The 19,524-nt window shown below is 40.0% G+C and overlaps 1 protein-coding gene across 3 annotated transcripts in view; it reads left to right on the top strand.

Moving 5' to 3' along the window:
• Window positions 1-19,524, top strand: part of kirrel3b (kirre like nephrin family adhesion molecule 3b) — a 226,076-nt gene that overhangs the window by 177,864 nt on the left and 28,688 nt on the right. For all 3 annotated transcript variants that reach the window (XM_063004908.1, XM_063004909.1, XM_063004910.1), the window contains exons 5-6: window positions 5,108-5,258; window positions 15,000-15,105. In XM_063004908.1, coding sequence (XP_062860978.1) covers window positions 5,108-5,258; window positions 15,000-15,105 — 257 coding nt within the window. The remainder of the gene's footprint in view (window positions 1-5,107; window positions 5,259-14,999; window positions 15,106-19,524) is intronic.

The following is a 19,524-nucleotide window of genomic DNA, read 5'->3' on the forward strand; positions in this document are numbered from 1 at the left end:
GCAGAGAACAGAGTAACGTTATTATTAATCTGTGATCCTCCGGATGTACCCAAGTGTGCCCCTCGCTAAATTTAGGAAGAGGTACTGTCAGGGTACGAACCAAACATACAGGTGGTAGACGCTGAAAACTGAAATCCCACTGTTATTATTACTACCACTACTACTGTTACTACTACTATTGCAGTCATACTATACTAATACTGTTACTACTATCACTAGTATTACTGTTATTACTACTACTACTATTACCACTACTACTGTTACCACTATTACTACTAGTACTGTTACTAGTATCAATAATACCACAAACTACTACTACTTTTTAACTACAGTTGCTACTACTACTACTATTACCACTACTACTGTTACCACTATTACTACTAGTACTGTTACTACTACCAATACAACCACTACTACAGTTATTTATGTTACTACTACTACTACCAATACTACTACAGTTACTACTACTACTACTACTACAGTTACTTATAGTACTGCTACTACTGTTACTACATTTACAACTATTACTACTACAGTCATTTGTACTAATAGTACTACTACTACTACTACTGCTGCTGCTGATACTACTGTTACTTATATTACTACTACTACTGTTACTTGTACCAATACATCTACTACTACTATTACTACTACTACTACTACTACAGTTAATACTATTACTATTACTACAGTTATGTATAATATTACTACTACTAGTAGTAGTACTTCAGTTACTACTATTACTAATACTGTTACTACTACCGATGCTAGTACTATTACTTCTACTACTATTACTACTACTACAATTACTTAGAGTACTGCTACTACTGTCGCTACTACCAAAACTACTACTATTGTTACTACATTTACTACTACTACAGATATTTATAGTACTACTCTTACTACTGTTACTAGTACTGCTCTTAATACCACAATTCCTATTATCACTACTACTACTACTACTAATGTTACTAGTACCAACACTACTACCATTTATAAATATAGTATAAATAATAGTACTACTACTACCACTATAAATAAATAAATAAATAAATAAATACATTTTACACCATCCTGTACAGTGAAGAATATCCTGCATATTTTTTTTTATTGCTAAGGCAGAAGTTTTAGCTTCCTGGAATATAAAACTACTTTAAGAAAATGATTTTATGAAAATTAAACTTTTTTTTATCTGTTTTGTATCAGAAGTGAATTTGAATAAATATCCGGCGCAAAGCTGCGAGAGTCTGATGCCATTTGTTCATCATTACAGGGTCTTAATTAAACGGTCACTAAACCTACATCACCCAGCAGAACCTGGTACCTCTATTTTTTACTCATTTACACATTTTATCCTGAGAGCAGAAGAGCTGAAGCACTTTTATTTTCTCCACCTGTGCCTCTACACACACTCCTGGTTCCACTCGACTCTGAGAGCAAACAGGTTCATGGTGACCTTCAAGATTCGTTTTTCATCGTTCATTCATTTTCGCTTTTAATAAAAGAAGAAGAAGAGGCTTTAATTGTTACTATTAACTACCACGCGGCCGAGAGTTTGTACACACTAGTAATTAGAACAAAACTCTATATGGCTATAGCTAAATACACCAATCAGGAATGACATTATGACACCTCCTCGTTTCTACACTCACTGTCCATTTTATCAGCTCCACTTACCATATAGAAGCACTTTGTAGTTCTACAATTACTGACTGTAGATCTTTCTGTTTCTCTGCTGTTCTTCAATGGTCAGGACCCCCACAGGACCACCACAGAGCAGGTATTATTTAGGTGGTGGACCAGCACTGCAGTGACACTGACATGGTGGTGGTGTGTTAGTGTGTGTTGTGCTGGTATGAGTGGATCAGACACAGCAGCGCTGCTGAAGATTTTAATTACCGTGTCCACTCACTGTCCACTCTATTAGACACTCCTACCTAGTTGGTCCACCTTGTAGATGTAAAGTCAGAGACGATCGCTCATCTATTGCTGCTGTTTGAGTCGCTCATCTTCTAGACCTTCATCAGTGGTCACAGGACGCTGTTGGCTGGATATTTTTGGTTGGTGGACTATTCTCAGTCCAGCAGTGACAGTGAGGTGTTTAAAAACTCCAGCAGCACTGCTGTGTCTGATCCACTCATACCAGCACACACACACACTAACACACCACCACCATGTCCTGCAGTCCTGTGGGGGTCCTGACCATTGAAGAACAGCATGAAAGAGGTCCAACAAAGTATACAGAGAAACAGATGGACTACAGTCAGTAATTGTAGAACTACAAAGTGCTTCTATATGGTAAGTGGAGCTGATAAAATAGACAGTGAGTGTAGAAAGGAGGTAATTTTAATGTTATGCCTAATCAGTGTATATTATTAGGATTTATATAAGTGGTGTTGATGGTGGTGGAGGTGTTTTGGGGGGTGCAGCTTTTTAAATGTATGAGACACAGATTAGACCACAAAGCGCTTCCTACACAAGTCCATCCATCGTGCACAAAAAGCGTCCACGCAGCACAGGGTTGAATGGAGGAGTTTTAAAAAGTAAAATTTTCTATTTATTTATTTTTTATAATTTTTTTTTTATTCATTTATTTTTTTTTATTTATTTATTTATTTTTATTCATTTTTATTTTTTTTATTTATTTTTTTTATTCTTTTTTTTTTTTATTTACTCACTTTCTAAGCCGCTTATCCTAATCAGGGTCTCAGAGAGTGCTGGAGCCTATCCCAGCTCTCAGTGGGCACAAGGCACACAGAAACACCCTGGACAGGGTTCACAGGACACATTCACACCTAAGGGCATTTCTTTTTTAAATTTCGTCAATTAACTTGACTGCATTTGAGGAAACCAGAGCACCCGGAGACACAGACATGGGGAGAACATGCAAACTCCACACAGAAGAGAGCCAAACTGCTCCACCTGGGAATCGAACCCAGGATCTTCTTGGGCATTGCAGCTCTGTGCATGTCTTTTTTAGGCTACATATAGCCCGCACAGGGTTTTTGATAATGGACTAATATTTGATTCGCCCATTTCTAATGCGCTGATGTCTGCATTAGTAGTAAACACATCATCAACCAAGATTAGACGGCTTGAGCGATGCGGTAAAAACGTCATCAAAGTGTGAATATGAGACGAATCTGCATCAGTGTGGAATAAGCGTCAGATCCAGTGTTACAGCTCCACGTGTATCTGTGTTTATCTGGATTCTCCTCCCTGTTTCACTTTTAAACTTGTGTTACTGTAACAAATTAGGGCTATGACGAGACGAGAGAGGGCAGACACACACGCAGAGATGTATAACAAAAGATATTTAACAATAACAAAAGAAACAAAACGGGGGGGTACAAGACAGGTTTAAACACGACAAGACAATCTAGCACAAGACCTATGCTACATGTTAAGCTAACAATGCTAAAGCTAATCTAAACATTAACATTAACATGACCTTAAAACCTAAGCTAAAAATGCTAAATGCTAACTGCTGAACTAACACACACAGACAGACTAAACGACACTAGAACTAGACTAAGACAAACAGAAGCAGGACAAAACGAGGCATAAATAGTAACAAACGGACAGTAGTTAACAGACGGGGGCTAACAGACAAACAGGGGCTAATCTAACAGGAACAAACAAACGGGCAAACGGACAGGAGTAGACAGACAGGAGAAACATAATCAAACTGTAAGGTGTCTGCGGCGTCAGTAGAACCCACCACTGGTTCCTGACGTCGCAGGCTTTACAGAACAACATAGAGTTTGGCCTCAAATAGTAGGCCAGCTCGTTAGGGGCGAATGACCTGCACCTGCGATCCCCCTATTTAAGGGGGCGTCGCACCTTTTTGTTTCTTTCCTTTTCTTTGGCATGGTGGCACAACACCGGCTCCTTAGCAGGGACTTAGGTTACCCCTGGCGCTACTAGAGCGTTAGGGTGTGTAGGTCGCAAGGCCGAGGTAAGCTAGGGTTTTGGTTCTCTTCGTTAGGGACAGCCGGTGCGATTTTGTGCAGCCCTCGAGCTGCTGTTTCTTTTGGCGTTTCAAGCCAGCCATAGCTAGCAATGCTAGCATTAGGCTAAAGCTAAGCTAATCGCCATTCCACAGAAGCTCTTGAGCCAGAAGGTCAGCGAGTTTGTGTCAGCCGGGTTGGCTGAGCGGGTTAAGGCACTGTTTTTCCGTTCCCGTCAGCCTCGGTTCGAATCCGCCCTTTTTGGTCCCAACGCCAACAATTTTACTCCGGCTCCTTTCCAGCCAGATCGTGCTGGTGACACGGCCAGAGTGGGCTTTTACAAGCCGTTTTGTTTTTATTTCATTTTCGTTACCCGGGTTTTAATTTCGAGGTGTTTCTTCCGCGGCGCCATTTACAAGCGCATCGGCTTTATTCGACTCTGGCCCTGCTACAGCGCAACAAGGCTAGCGAACACCTCGCCCCTGAGCGATCCGGGTTCGTGCCCCGCGCTTCCCCCTTTCCTTGTGTGTGTTTTTTCTCTTTCAGTTATCTGCGGCGCCAGCAGCTTCGTTCGGGGTTCCCCACCCCGTTCCCGTTATTTTCTCCCTTTTGTGTTGTCTTTTGTTTACTATTATTTATTGTTAAATAAAAATTATAATTTGAAATATAATTTGTTCTCTGCATCTTTGGGTCCTACCTCTCCCCTCATAACACAAACCAAACCAAACGAACAGGAGCTAGGATTAAACTGACAAAGCGAACCGAACCGAACCGACAGAGTCAAACCAAACAAAGTCGAATCAAATTCCAAAACAGTCTCCAAAGACTGGTTCCCAACTGCCCCTTAAACGAGGTGCAGCTGTGGGTCATTAGCAGCGCGGACCAGTCATAATGAGGGGTGTTAGCTTCAGCAAGTGGGGCGTGGCACATAAAGGAGACAGGAGCACTAAACTTCTCTTCATTATTACTGCTCATAAGTTCCTCCACTAATCACATTCCTCACTCGCTGTTTTACTACAGTAAGTCACGGTAAGAACAGCCTGAGTCGCTTTTACTACCTTGTATCAAACAGTTAATCTCATTGGAGGAGCTTTGATAAGTTCCGCGGTAAAATGGTCTTCAACCGCCACTTATATCTCGTATGTTTTTTTTTTTAGACGCTTCTTCGGGACGGACGGAGGGAGAATACGGTCAGCAACCTGTACATTTCACCGTCCAACATCGAATCCGGACAGAAGATCATCTGCCGAGCCTCAAACAAAGCTGTTCCCAACGGCAAAGAGACCAGCATCACAATCGATATCCAGCGTGAGTACAGACCAACTCCACTTCACTCTCGCTAGCTTTAATTTCCTTGTTTCTTTCTAAAGCTGGTTGAAACCAACAGATTATTTTACTGTAAATGGACACACAGCACACGGAGGCAGGAACGTGGCCAAATCTACTGGAGGAACCTGAACAGAGCCTGATCCAGAGGTTCCAGTTGCCTTTTGAGGGAAAAATAAAAAAAATAAGTAACTAAATAAGGACGGAACGGTGGCTCGGGTTTGATTCCCAGGTGGAGCAGTCTGGGTCCTTTCTGTGTGCAGTTTGCATGTTTTTCTTGTGTCTGTATGGGTTTCCTCCAGGTGTTCCGGTTTCCTCCCATGCAGTTGTGTGTGTCTGTGTGTGAGTTATTTTTGATCATGGTGTCTCTTTGTGTGTAATACAAAAAAAAAAACAAAGCAGTTGTAGCTTAGTGGTTAAGGTACTGGGCTAGTAATCACAGGGTCACTGGTTCAAGCCCCACCACTGCCAGGTTGCCACTGTTGGACCCTTGAGCAAGGCCCTTAACCCTCAATTGTTTAGACAGTATACTGACACTACTGTAAGTCACTTTGGATAAAAGTATCTGCTTTTTCCACCTATGCACTCTGCACAGGTGCCTCTATCCGCCAATCTGCCAATTATGCTCGCTAGATGGCGCCCAGCCGACCGTCGGCAACGAACCGAGGAGTTCAGAATCTCTGCACTGGTGCGCTAGCAAAATTTCCCGCTGTGCCACCCGGGCACCAATGTTTTTAACTTTTGAAGTTCTTTTAAAATGCTGTTTCCAAAAACAGTCACTAAATTAGTGACCAGTTAGTTAATTCTGTTTGGTTAACTAGTCAACATAATAGTTTGCTTTTTTTATTGATGATAGCAAATCACATACATAGAACTTTTAGTTTAAAGTCCAGGTTTATGATCCAAAAAGGTTAAAATAAATAAATAAATCATAATAATCATTTTTATAGCACTAATTTACAACTGAAAGACCCACTGTCCACTGCATTGGACATTTTGAAAAACAACAGTAAAAAAAAAATTTTATTTAAATGCATAACAGACAGAAAACAACATTCATTTATTATTTTTATTTTATTTATTTATTTTTTATATTTAGTTTTTATGCATTTTCCCCCTTTTTAGAGCGTCCAATTGCCCGATTGCGTCATGCTTTCTCTCCACCAATGCCGATCCCCGCTCTGATTGAGGAGAACGAAGCTAACCCACGCCCCCTCCGACACGTGGGCAGCAGCCGAATGCATCTCATCACCTACACTTTGACGAGTGCAGTGCAGCTCAGCGTTGTGTACGGAGACACACACCCTGACAGCACTCTTTCCTCGTCTCTGTGCAGGTGCCATCAATCAGCCAGCAGAGGTCGTAATTGCATTAAATATGAGAGAGTCCCTATCCGGCTTAATCCCACCTCTATCTGAACAACAGGCCAATCATTTTTCATGTGGCAGCTCAGCCCAGCCGATATGATGTACAACATTCATTTATTATTATTATTTTTCTTTACTGGAGCATAATTCGGGTCTGAAAGGGTTAAATGGTGAGAAGATGAGGACATTAAAGAGGTTTATGTGCATGTCAGAGGAGGATGTTTAGGACGATCTGCTGTGGCGCCCCCTAATGGACGAAAAAAGATAAAGAATCGTGTACCGAACCCCGAAACTCCAACACGCCACTTCTGCTTAACAAAAAACCCACATCATTTAAAGCTGCCATAGATGGACGTAATATTCATTTAGATTTTGGCATTTGGCGGATGCACTTATGTAAAATGCAAACGCTCGAACGTGACCGTGCAATAACACAAAGTACTCGCAGAATCTGTCGGGATTCATTACACTAATTAAATGAATTTTTTTAAAAGGATTCGCCCGAAGCTCTGAGTTAGAAAAGCAGCACATGAGGACCCAAGTGCTTAGAAATGAATTCCGGTGTGGATAAATTCACTTTTATTTTAAATACGGTCTGAAAAGGCAGAAATAAATGGACACGCTGGAGGCTGGATGAACCGAGTGTTTGGTGCCTGTTCAAATCGGTGTGTACACACAAATATGTGTGCATGTACATAATACAGTGCTAAAACTATCTGTATTTATTATTTTTAGTCTCTGTATTAAGATACAAACTACAGGAAATATAAAGGAAATACGTCCACAGAATTAAAAACCCACATTTTTTTAGACAAAGTCAGTATTTAGTCTGATTTCCCTTGGCATCAAGCACATCTTAAACTCTTTTAAACAGACTGAAATGATCGTCTGTTTTATTAATGCCTCTATAACACTCAGGTCTGGACTCTGTAGAGGTCAGTCCGTGACTATCAGTGTTTTATGAGCTGCTTTTATCTCCAAATATGATTCCACTGCATTAGCCGTGTGTGTGGGATCGTTATCATGCTTAACAATCAAACCATTCCCAATCAGACGCTTTCCTGAAGGACTGGCGTGATGAATTTAAACCTGTTGGTACTTTTGGCATTCATGATGCCGTCAATTATAATAATAATAATAATAATAATCAAATAAATTAATTAAATATAGTAATAATAATAATAAAAACAACAACAACAAAACAATAATAATAATAATAATCAAATAAATTAATAAATAATAATAATAATAATAATCAAATAAATTAATAAATAATAATAATAATCAAATAAATAAATACATTAAATATAATAATAATAAAAACAACAACAACAAAACAACAACAACAATAATAATAATAATCAAATAAATAAATTATTAATAATAATAATAATAATAATAATAATAATAATAAGGTTCTCCTTGAATATAAAAACAACAGATGTAAGCCAGCAGGTACTAACATCTTCTCTTCACACTCAGTATTGCTCTCTTTCTCTTTGTATACATTATTGTTGTGCTCAGTGGGCATTGAGATGTGAATCACGCTGCTGTCCACCTCACTCCACCGTCCGTGCTTTAATTAGTCCATGTGAGAAATCGAACCTGCTGCAATTGAACCATGCTGGATGTCTGCTTTGTTTTCTAATTTTATTAAAACGAAATTCTGTTCTCTGAGGAAGAGCGGAACAGCAGTGTGTGTTTTATACGGTAAACTGAGGGCAGATATCCAGAGAGGACGATAAGCTTTCAGAAATATATGGTCACTTAATTTCCTTGGTTTTGTGCGTGGCAAATTATTATTATTATTATTATTGTTATTATTATTATTATTATTAAATTATTATAATTATCATATTAAAAAAAATTTTTTTATTGTATAATTTATTTTATTTGTTATTGTATATTTTTTATATCTACATTGAATATTGTATATTTTATAATTATTATTATTTTAAATTTTCTTTAATTAATTTATTTTATTTATTTTATATTTATTTATTGTTTATTATTTTTTAAATTTATTCATTATTTTTTTTTGGCTGTGCTTGAGTTTGATGTTTTAAACACCCTGTAGTAGTATAGTGATCGTGGGGCATCACTGGGGCATCTAACAGGCCACAAGGGGGCACTCAAAGCTAAATAGTGCAGTTATTCCAGCGGGGGAGGGGGTTGGACAAAATTACAAAGAACATCATTATATTGAAGAGGGGGAATTTGAGGCATATTCAAATATTGCCCCCCCCCATAACTCGTCATTAATATGAAAGATGATAATAGTAACACCGTAGTAAACAAAAAGGTGGTAAACATGCAGTATTTGACGTATTACCTGTGATGGGGGGTAAAATATATAGAATATATAGAATGTTATAGTCCACTGTGCCCGGCTGCTGTTCCAGCCACAGCGCAGAACCCTGACGTTACCCCAGACGAGGGAGACACGGCGCGGTCGATGGCTAATCCCAGGTGAAAGACAGCTTTGCTTTTTGCCCGTCGTTTCACCGGAGATTCCAAAGGTTAGACAAAGGCCTCAAAAAATGAAAAGAGAGAAAAGGCGAGAGACAGAGGCAGACGGGCACAGGGGCGCAGGAGAGACGAGGGTAGCCAGGGGCCTTGTCCTAGTTTAAAGTGAGTCTTGCAGCCTGTGTACGAAGCTCCCCGGAGCATTTAACACTGGACGCTTTATTTATTCAGCCCGACAAAATCCACTCACACCACAGCAGGAGGCCGATGAGGTGGGGAGAGTGATCTGCTCTCGGTGGGTCAGGGTACACGGATACAGGGACGTGGACTCTTTAGCATATATATTCTATACCCTAAATTATATCCTATACTATAATCTATACCCTATCCTATATTCCATACCTATATTATATCCTATATTTTATACTACAATCTATACCCTATATTCTATCCTATATCCTATTTTATAATCTATACCCTATATTCTATCCTATATCCTATACTATAATCTATACCCTATCCTAAACTCTATACCCTATATTCTATCTTATATTATATACTATAATCTATACTCTATATTTTATCCTATATCCTATACTATAATCTATACCCTATATTCTATCCTATATCCTATACTATAATCTATACCCTATATTCTATCATATATCCTATTTTATAATCTATACCCTATATTCTATCCTATATCCTATACTATAATCTATACCCTATCCTAAACTCTATACCCTATATTCTATCCTATATCCTATTTTATAATTTATACCCTATATTCTATCCTATATCCCATACTATAATCTATACCCTATCCTAAACTCTATACCCTATATTCTATCCTATATCCTATACTATAATCTATACCCTATATTCTATCCTATATCCTATACTATAATCTATACCCTATATTCTATCCTATATCCTATACTATAATATATACCCTATATTCTATCCTATATCCTATACTATTATATATACCCTATATTCTCTCCTATATCATATTCTATAATCTATACCCTATCCTAAACTCTATACCCTATATTCTATCTTATATTCTATATCATATACTATATACCCAATCCTATACCCTATATCCTATCCTATATTCTATATCCAATCCCATATTCTCTACCCTATCCTATATTTCATACCCTTCATCATATCCTTTATTCTATACCCTATCCTATATTTTATTTCCTATATCCTATCCTATATTCTATACCCTATATCCTATCCTTTATTCTATACCATATGTCCTATTCTATTTTCTATATCCAATCCAATATGATCTACCCTATCCTATATTCCATACCCTTCATCATATCCTATATTCTAAATCTTATATTTTATATCCTATGTTCCATACCGTATACCCTATTCTATATTCTATATCATTTATCATTATCCTATCTTATATTGTATCCTATACCTTACTGGACATCCTGTTTGTATGGAGGTGGCCAAGTCTCCATTGAGCCATTATGGATGCCAAGCTATTGGGTGCATCATGGGAATTTGCCTACATATTTAAAAGGGGTCGGGATCTGATGTTGGGCAAAAGGCAGGGACGTTAACACTTTACCATGACATTAGTTGACATCCTATTCATATGGAGGTGACCAAGCCCCTGTTCAGCTGTTATGGATGCCAGTTTATTGGGAAAGCTGGTATTCCTTGTACCATGGGAATTTGTGCCCATGTATTCAAAAATCAACGTCTTACTTTTTTTAGTAGATCCAAGAGTGGCCTGTAGATGACACACTAGAGTTGTCTTTAAAAACAAGCTATGGAGAGCCAAACACACATTAAAAGGTGTCCAGATACATACACATAGCACAGCTACCGATTGCTAACTGAATTGCCGTATGATTGCTAGGACGCCTCATGGTGCAGATTAACTAGTAAACACGGATGAAAAAGGTTAAACAAAAACTTAAATTTTGAATCCCACAGTAGGTCTCGACGGCCACTAATTGGACTTCTGTTCGATGATATTCAATTGACAACAAAAGGAAATAAAGGCTTTTTGGATTTCTCCGTTACCTCAGAGACGCATCCCCTCCCGGGCCGATCGAGATCCGCCCAGACGTTACCTACAGCATGGCTTTACAGCCCGGCGTGTCAGATCCGATGCGTTTTAGCAGCTTATTGACTTTCATTAGCGTTGAAATGCGCGGTGATTAGATGCAAACCTGCGTTTCCTCTCACCGTAAACCCTCCGAGCGGATTCTGAGCCGGCGGTAATCAAATATATTCATCTGACTAGGAAATTTTCTGGGTAAGCAAACGATCCGCCGCAGCGTAAGAGGTTTCTCCACACGCCGCGCGGTAAATGGAAATCTGAACGCTGATCCGTGTGGGTGCAGCGGAACGTGGAGATCAAGTATCACAATGTTCTCACTGACTGAGTTACTGTAGCACTGCACAAACGGCATAAACATAAATCCATTTAAATTAATAATACTTTTAGTAAAGAGTGATTCTGTAACATTCCTAGGTGGCGCTATATTCTGTATTCTCTCCTATCTTATATCCAATCTTATAGTCTATACCCCATACCCTATATCCTATATTACAATATATGCCCTATCTTATATTCTAAACCATGTATTCTATATTATCCTATATCTTATACTGTAATCTATACCCTATCATATATTCTATACCTTATATTCTATATTCTATCCTATCATATATCCAATCTTATAGTCTATACCCCATACTCTATATTGTATCTTATCCTATATCCTATATTATAATCTATACCCTATCCTATATTCTATACCCTATATCCTATCCAATACTATACTATAATCTATACCCTATATCCTATCTTATCCTGTATCTTATACTATATTCTATACCCTATTATATGTTTTATACCCATATCCTATCCTATATCCTAAACTATAATCTATACCCTATATCCTATCTTATCCTATACTATAATCTATACCCCATTTTGTATTCTATACCCTATCTTATTATATATATTATACTATAATCTATACCCTATCCTATGTTCTATACTCTATATCCTATACTACATTCTATCCTATCATATATCCAATCCTATAGTCTATACCCTATATCCTATATTCTATACCCTATATCCTGTCCTACAATCTATATCCTAAACCCTATCCTATATTCTATACCCTATATCCTATTTTATTCTATATCCTATACTGTAATATATACCCTATCCTATATCCCATAGCCTATATTCTATCCTATCCTATATTCCATACCCTATATCCTATCTTATCCTGACCTATCTTCTATTTTATTCTATAGCCTATATTCTATATCCTATCCTATATTCTATACCATATCTTATATTCTATATCCTACCTATTCTATCTGATCCTATCATGTCCAATCCCATCCTATCCCATTCAATCCTATCCTCTATTATATTCTATTCTATTATTTTCTATTCTATTATTTTCTATTCTATTCTATATTCTATATTCTATTCTATTCTATTCTATTGTATTCTATTCTATTCTATTCTATTCTATTCTATATAATTTCCTGTCCTGTTTTACTCCCGGACTATAGAAACAGGTCCATATACGTTTTCTTTTCGGGCCACATTTGCATCTTTTTGTTTTCGAGTCCAGTTCCCCTCAGCTTCACCCCTCATGAGAATCGGCCTGTCGTGGTGACCCAGCGACGGCAGCCATCGAGCTTTAAGAGAAAGGACAGAACCGCTCGGGTTGCCACTTCCTCTCTGTAAGGATCTGGCCCGATTGTTCCGAAACGCCATCTGCTCTCCGCTTTGAACTTTCAATCAAAAAGCTGTCTGCGCGCCCCTGTCTTCCACTCATTTTTTATTAATTCTTTATTTCCGGCTTGCTGCTCTTGCGCTCCCCTGTTGTTGTAGAATCTGTGCTGATGAGCGGGTTTCAAACCCTCGTGTGTTCCTCTGGATGAAGGGGAGGAATTAGCGCTGATGCATATTGATGGATCGTTTCTTCTCGGGTCTCACAACAGAGATCTCATGAATTTATACATCAAAGTGACAAACTCTTATTATTTATTTATTTATTTATTTGAAATCGCTGCCCATTCTTAAAGCTCTGGTCAAGGACTCTTTCCTACTGACCCTTTACTTATAATCTAGGTAACTGATGACCTTTATTTCCTCTGCTGTGGTTTTATGAGTCCAGCAGATCTGTCTGAACCACAATTGAGACCTTAAGCTCTTAAGTTCAAATCCCAGATGTTGCTATCAAGCAGGCCGAGCACCCGAACAAGCACAATTGTCTGAGCCTCAATTGTTGCTGTGCAATTGTGACCTCTGCTGGCTGGTGCCACATCATGAAAAATGCATGTCCAAGGTGGGTGTGTGATAGTCTGAGCTCTCCTCGGCCAGCATGGTGGAGGTACGAGTGGCAAAAGAACGTCCATCTAAATGCCACGTGATTTGAAATGTTGATTGGCACATGAAACCATGAGGCAACGATATAAGTGCCACCGAATGCTAATTGGAACAGGTTTAACCGTTAAGGCTAGCTGGGTAAACATATCTTGCCATCCACGTCTATCTCTGAGCTCAATCTCGGTGCCCACACTCCAGGTTGCCCAATTAACCAGCGCTAACGTTACACAGGTAACCGTATGGTGATTATGCCGCCCGCCGTGTGGATCGACCTGCTTGTTTGGTGCCGCACTATGTCTCAAGGGTGCAGAAATTTGCATTCCACCCCGCCCGTGTTGGCAGGCAGCGACCTGGCGCAGGTGTCCGACCGCGCGCGTGTGGCTGGCCGCGGTTCCCGCGCTGACAGACGGGGGGCGTTCACGATGCCACCGGAACGCGTCCCCACAGGGACGGCGACAGCTGAGTCCACACAGTCCAGCTGCGTCCCTTCAGGGTGTAAAAATACACTCCAAACACGCCGCGCGACCAGCTGAACCCTGGCAGGCCATGCCCACTGTTCCTCCTCTGCCCGCTTCTCATTAGTGCTGATTGAGAGCACGGCCAGCACATTTTATACGATCGGACACGCGGATCGGGACAGAAAGCCGGCCAGCCGAAAAAAGCGTGATCCAGATCCAGAAATCTATTTCTATCGTCGTTCCCTCCCTCCTCACATCCTCGTTCTCTTGCTGTCATGTAAATTCGGAAATGCTGACGTGTTCCCGCCCGACTCGTGCGCTCCCTGTTTTCGAGTGTCTGACCTGCATAACAATCAGGGTTCTTTGCTTTTTGTTTCTTCTTACCAGTGGTTTTAAAGCAGCTGGATTGTACAATTCTCCTCTATTGTTATTTTTGTTCTATATAAGTATATGTTTACCAGCTAATAAGACTCCAGTAAACCCCTGGGTCCCATGCTGTTTCACCAGTGCTGAGATTTTGATCCCTCGAGTTTGAATCTCTGCTCCGATATTGGGCACCTACATGGATAATTGGTTGTCGCTTTATAGTGGGAGGGACGACGACTGGGGCAATTCCGACCTCAGCTGACCGGTTGAAGATGGATGGATGGATGGATGGATGGATGGATGGATGGATGGATGGATGGATGGATGGATGGATGGATGGATGGATGGATAGATAGATAGATAGATAGATAGATAGATAGATAGATAGATAGATAGATAGTAGATAGACATTTAAATGACATTTATAATCTACATCATTTATCAAACATTATTATTATTATTATTATTATTATTATTGTTACTATTATTATTATTACAATTATTATTATTATTATTATTATTAATTATTATTATCAATTATTATTATTATTGTTATTATTATTATTAATTATTACTATTACTTTTATTATTATTATTATTATTATTATTATTATTATTATTATTATATAAATACATATATAATATGTATTTTACATTTCTTTTGCAGACCTGCCACTGGTTAACCTCACTGTCGAGCCTCAACCAGTTCTGGAAGGAAACCCGGTCAAGTTCCACTGCTCTGCTAAAGCCAACCCGGCGGTCACTCAGTACAGGTACGATCCCAAAACTCTTCTCTACCCTCGGTGGAGGTTTATCAGGCACCACTTACTGATGTCTGCCTACCAAAGAGGACAAGCAGGGTGCTGGGGTGACCGAGGAGGATGTTAAGCGGATGCTAACGGGCTCTACCATTGTGGTGTACCTCGTTTTTTTGGGGTAAGCATTAATAATATGTAATCTACCACCTGAGTTAGGTGGTTCTAGCGGTCCTGTGTTGGTTCATTTTATTATTGGACAGGATTGCGGACTGTTGGGAGTCGTTTATAACCAAAGTTAGGAATTATATACATAAAAAACACCTTGGTGGCCAATTACTCCACGTACACAGTAGATGGATCTGTGGATTTGGTAATGAGGCTACTTTACAAGCACTTGTAAAAAACACGTGTTCCATGGTATGGCATGGGGCTTAGTATGGATTTTTCTTCTGTTCAAATGTCCATTACTTTCAATGTCTGACCACACAGACGGAGTAAAAGCCCTCCAGATGAGAGTCTTGTGGTCATATGAAACTGACCACTGAGTGATACAGATAAGTATATAAAAGTGTGTTTATTAGGGCATTTGGACATTCAAATAGCAGCAAAGCCTCAGACTTGGTCGGGCATTCACCCAAACACAATCGGATGTGATTGAGGGAGGGAGGGTCGGATGGGGTCTCGTCCCGCTGCCGCTGTATTCGACACTGGCAGGTGATAAGAAGCGGATGCAGATTGGACACGAGTCAAACGTAGAGATCTGGTTTTCCTCAATCAGATTGGGGGTCTGATTCACAATCGGGAACTGGAAATGACTAAATCGGGAGTGTATGTATGCAGATATAAATGTGATAATCCACATTTATAGATAAAGAACATTCTAATCTCTGGTGACATTCAAGTCCCTTAACTAAAGCTGCAGCACAAATAAGTAAAGCCTACACACTATGGGAATGCTTTCCAAAAGATTTTGGAGTCTGTCTGTGGGGATACGTGTCTGTTTATCGAAGAGAGCATGTGTGAGGTCCTTCACTGAAGGAATTCGGTAGGGTTTTCTATACAGACCTCGTATTTGTGCCTTTCATAAACTTTAGTTCCAAACTTGGACGCCTGTGATGAATTTTCTACACCTGATGTGGCTGGTGGAAGATCTCACAGGTCTTTCAGCCTTACCACCATGAGAACTACAGCGATGTTGTGAACGCGAGCGTCTCCGTGGGCTCTGAAAGCAGCCGGGGAACGAAAGAAACGAAGGAATCTCCGGTGGCAAACCTGATGCTGCGTCATGGTGTAGAACATCCTCGCAGGAGGGCGAACAAAGCGGCTCCATCAGAGAGATGGGAGATCTGGGTTTTCTTATCCACTCACATCATTTGTTCTCACTTCCTCACAAAGCTGGCAGAAGCTCTTTTTTACAGGTGCACCAAATAAAAGATTAGATTCTTATTTTATTTATTTATTTATTTATTTATTTGAGTGTTTTACCCATGAGCACCACACCGACTCCACACAGGAGCTGGAGATGATGAAATAAGAGGCAGCAGAAGTCATTCTTAAATTCATGTGTTCCAGACACAGCAAGTGCTAACAGGTGTAATAAATCAATACTGTATGAACGCAAAGTGTCAAACCAACTTAAAATCCATGTTCAATGCTTAACACATTCAAAAGTGATTGCAGGCTACCTGTGCTTAATATAGACAGATAGACAGAAGATGGATAGACAGACAGACAGACAGACAAGCAGACCAATAGATAGATAGATAGATAGATAGATAGATAGATAGATAGATAGATAGATAGATAGATAGATAGATAGATAGATAGATAGAGAGGCAGATGATAGACAGACAGACAGACAGACAAACAGAAGATAGATATTTACATTTTCGGCATTTCACAGACGCTTTTATCCAAAGCGACTTACAGTCTAAGCAACTGAGGGTTAAGGGCCTTGCTTAAAGGCCCAAAAATGGCAACCTGACAGTGGTGGGGTTTGAACCAGTGACCTTCTGCTTACTAGTTCAGTACCTTAACCTCTAGGTTACAACAGCCATAGATAGATAGATAGATAGATAGATAGATAGATAGATAGATAGATAGATAGATAGATAGATAGGCAGGCAGGCAGGCAGGCAGGCAGGCAGGCAGGCAGGCAGGCAGGCAGGCAGGCAGGCAGGCAGGCAGGCAGGCAGGCAGGCAGGCAGGCAGGCAGGCAGGCAGGCAGGCAGGCAGGCAGGCAGGCAGGCAGGCAGGCAGGCAGGCAGGCAGGCAGGCAGGCAGGCAGGCAGGCAGGCAGGCAGGCAGGCAGGCAGGCAGGCAGGCAGGCAGGCAGGCAGGCAGGCAGGCAGGCAGGCAGACAGAAGATGGACAGACAGACAGACAAGTAGACAAATAGACATACAGAATGATGATCTGATTGAATAACGAGGGAGCGTTCGACGCCTCCTCAGCGCTGAAGGCAATCCCAGCATTCAGTGCGGCACGACTCTTATCACAAAAAAACTACAAATATGTCGGACTGAAGCGGAGCAACCAACGGAGTTCTTATCAAATGTAAATAAATTCTCGTTGATGTTTAATCTGTATAATCTGTATAAAGGTGTAATTACACGACAGGGACAGTTAAAGCGTTTTCGGTACACGGAGGGAGACGTTAGCTGGCGTGCTATCGCGGGTTGTGGCATGAGACTAACTGTGAAATGTAAGTAGAGCGTCTAAATAATCTGCCTTATGATTTCCATGTCTTATTAGAATCCTCTCTACTGAGCTCACTGAGTTTACAGACCCTATAAGTGTGTATTATGTGTGTAATATGCGTACACACTTAAGCACGGTGCCTATACGCCCAGTTAGACACAAACAAACTCCTTCCTAACGTAAATATAATCACCACCAACTTTAGCAGGCCGGCGAGCGCTGACTTACTTACTTCAGAAACAAAGTCACAGCTCTCAGACTCTCTCGCGGCTGCAGCAATTATTCTGAGGAAGTTTCTGTTCGTTTGCACTGTTTGCCAGGATTTTGTTGTGCCTCTCTGTGGTGAAGTCTCAGAGGTGGCTAATGAAGAGGCTTCCCTTCCCAGTTCAGTGCATTCTGCCAGGCGAGGGTTTCACACACACACACACACACACACACACACACAATGCTCATTTTTTATGACTGCAGATCTCTGGTGACTGTACCAGTGCCACTGGAACTGGCATGCACACTGCATTAGCCCATAATAAAGCAGCCCGTCAGGATCCGAGAATCGGGGGTGTGTTCGGGGTTCTGAGAGCTGAAGAGGTTCAGAAGTGTACGTGTGCTTTGAAGTTGCAGTAAAATCACCTCCATTAACCACAGAGCCAGAAGTAACACGTCCACGAAGTGTTGAAATACTTTATATGACTTTCCGCCATCATCTGACTTTCCTCCATATGATGCACCGCACATATTTAATAGGGGATAAATCTGTACTTCAGGCCAGCCAGTCTAGCACATGCACTCTTTGTCTATGCAGCCATGTTGTTGTAGATCGAAAAGCGATTACACTGTACCACATCTCTTCACTTTGCCGGGACATCGTGTTACCCTGAGTCACTATCAGGACCAACTTATGGAGCATAATCTATCTGTCTGTCTATCTGTCTGTTTGTCTGTCTATCTATCTGTCTGTCTGTCTATCCACCTGTTTGGCTGTCTATCTATCTGTCTGTCTGTGTGTCTGTCTATCCACCTGTCTGTCTGTCTGTCTATCTATATATCCACCTGCCTGTCTGTCTGTCTGTCTATCTGTCTGTCTGTCTGTCTATCTATCTATCTATCTATCTATCTATCTATCTATCTATCTATCTATCTATCTATGCCTACCATTTATCGATTTACCTATCTGTCTGTCTGTCTGTCTGTCTGTCTGTCTGTCTATTTATCTATCTGTCTACCATCTATAGATTTATCTATCTATCTATCTATCTATCTATCTATCTATCTATCTATCTATCTATCTATCTATCTATCTATCTATCTCTGCCTACCATTTATCGATTTACCTATCTGTCTGTCTGTCTGTCTGTCTATTTATCTATCTGTCTACCATCTATCTATCTATCTATCTATCTATCTATCTATCTATCTATCTATCTATCTATCTATCTATCTATCTATCTATCTATCTCTGCCTACCATTTATCGATTTACCTATCTGTCTGTCTGTCTGTCTGTCTGTCTATTTATCTATCTGTCTACCATCTATCTATCTATCTATCTATCTATCTATCTATCTATCTATTATCTATCTATCTATCTATCTATTATCTATCTATCTACCTCTGTCTACCATATATCGATTTATGTCGGATGTCTATTCTATTGTATGAATGATAAAATCCTCTGCTAAATATACCCGAGATCTTCAAAAAGTTTCCACACTTTTATATTGTGGTTATAAGCGGT

Source organism: Trichomycterus rosablanca, chromosome 11 (genome assembly GCF_030014385.1).
Source record: "Trichomycterus rosablanca isolate fTriRos1 chromosome 11, fTriRos1.hap1, whole genome shotgun sequence".
Taxonomy (NCBI): domain Eukaryota; kingdom Metazoa; phylum Chordata; class Actinopteri; order Siluriformes; family Trichomycteridae; genus Trichomycterus; species Trichomycterus rosablanca.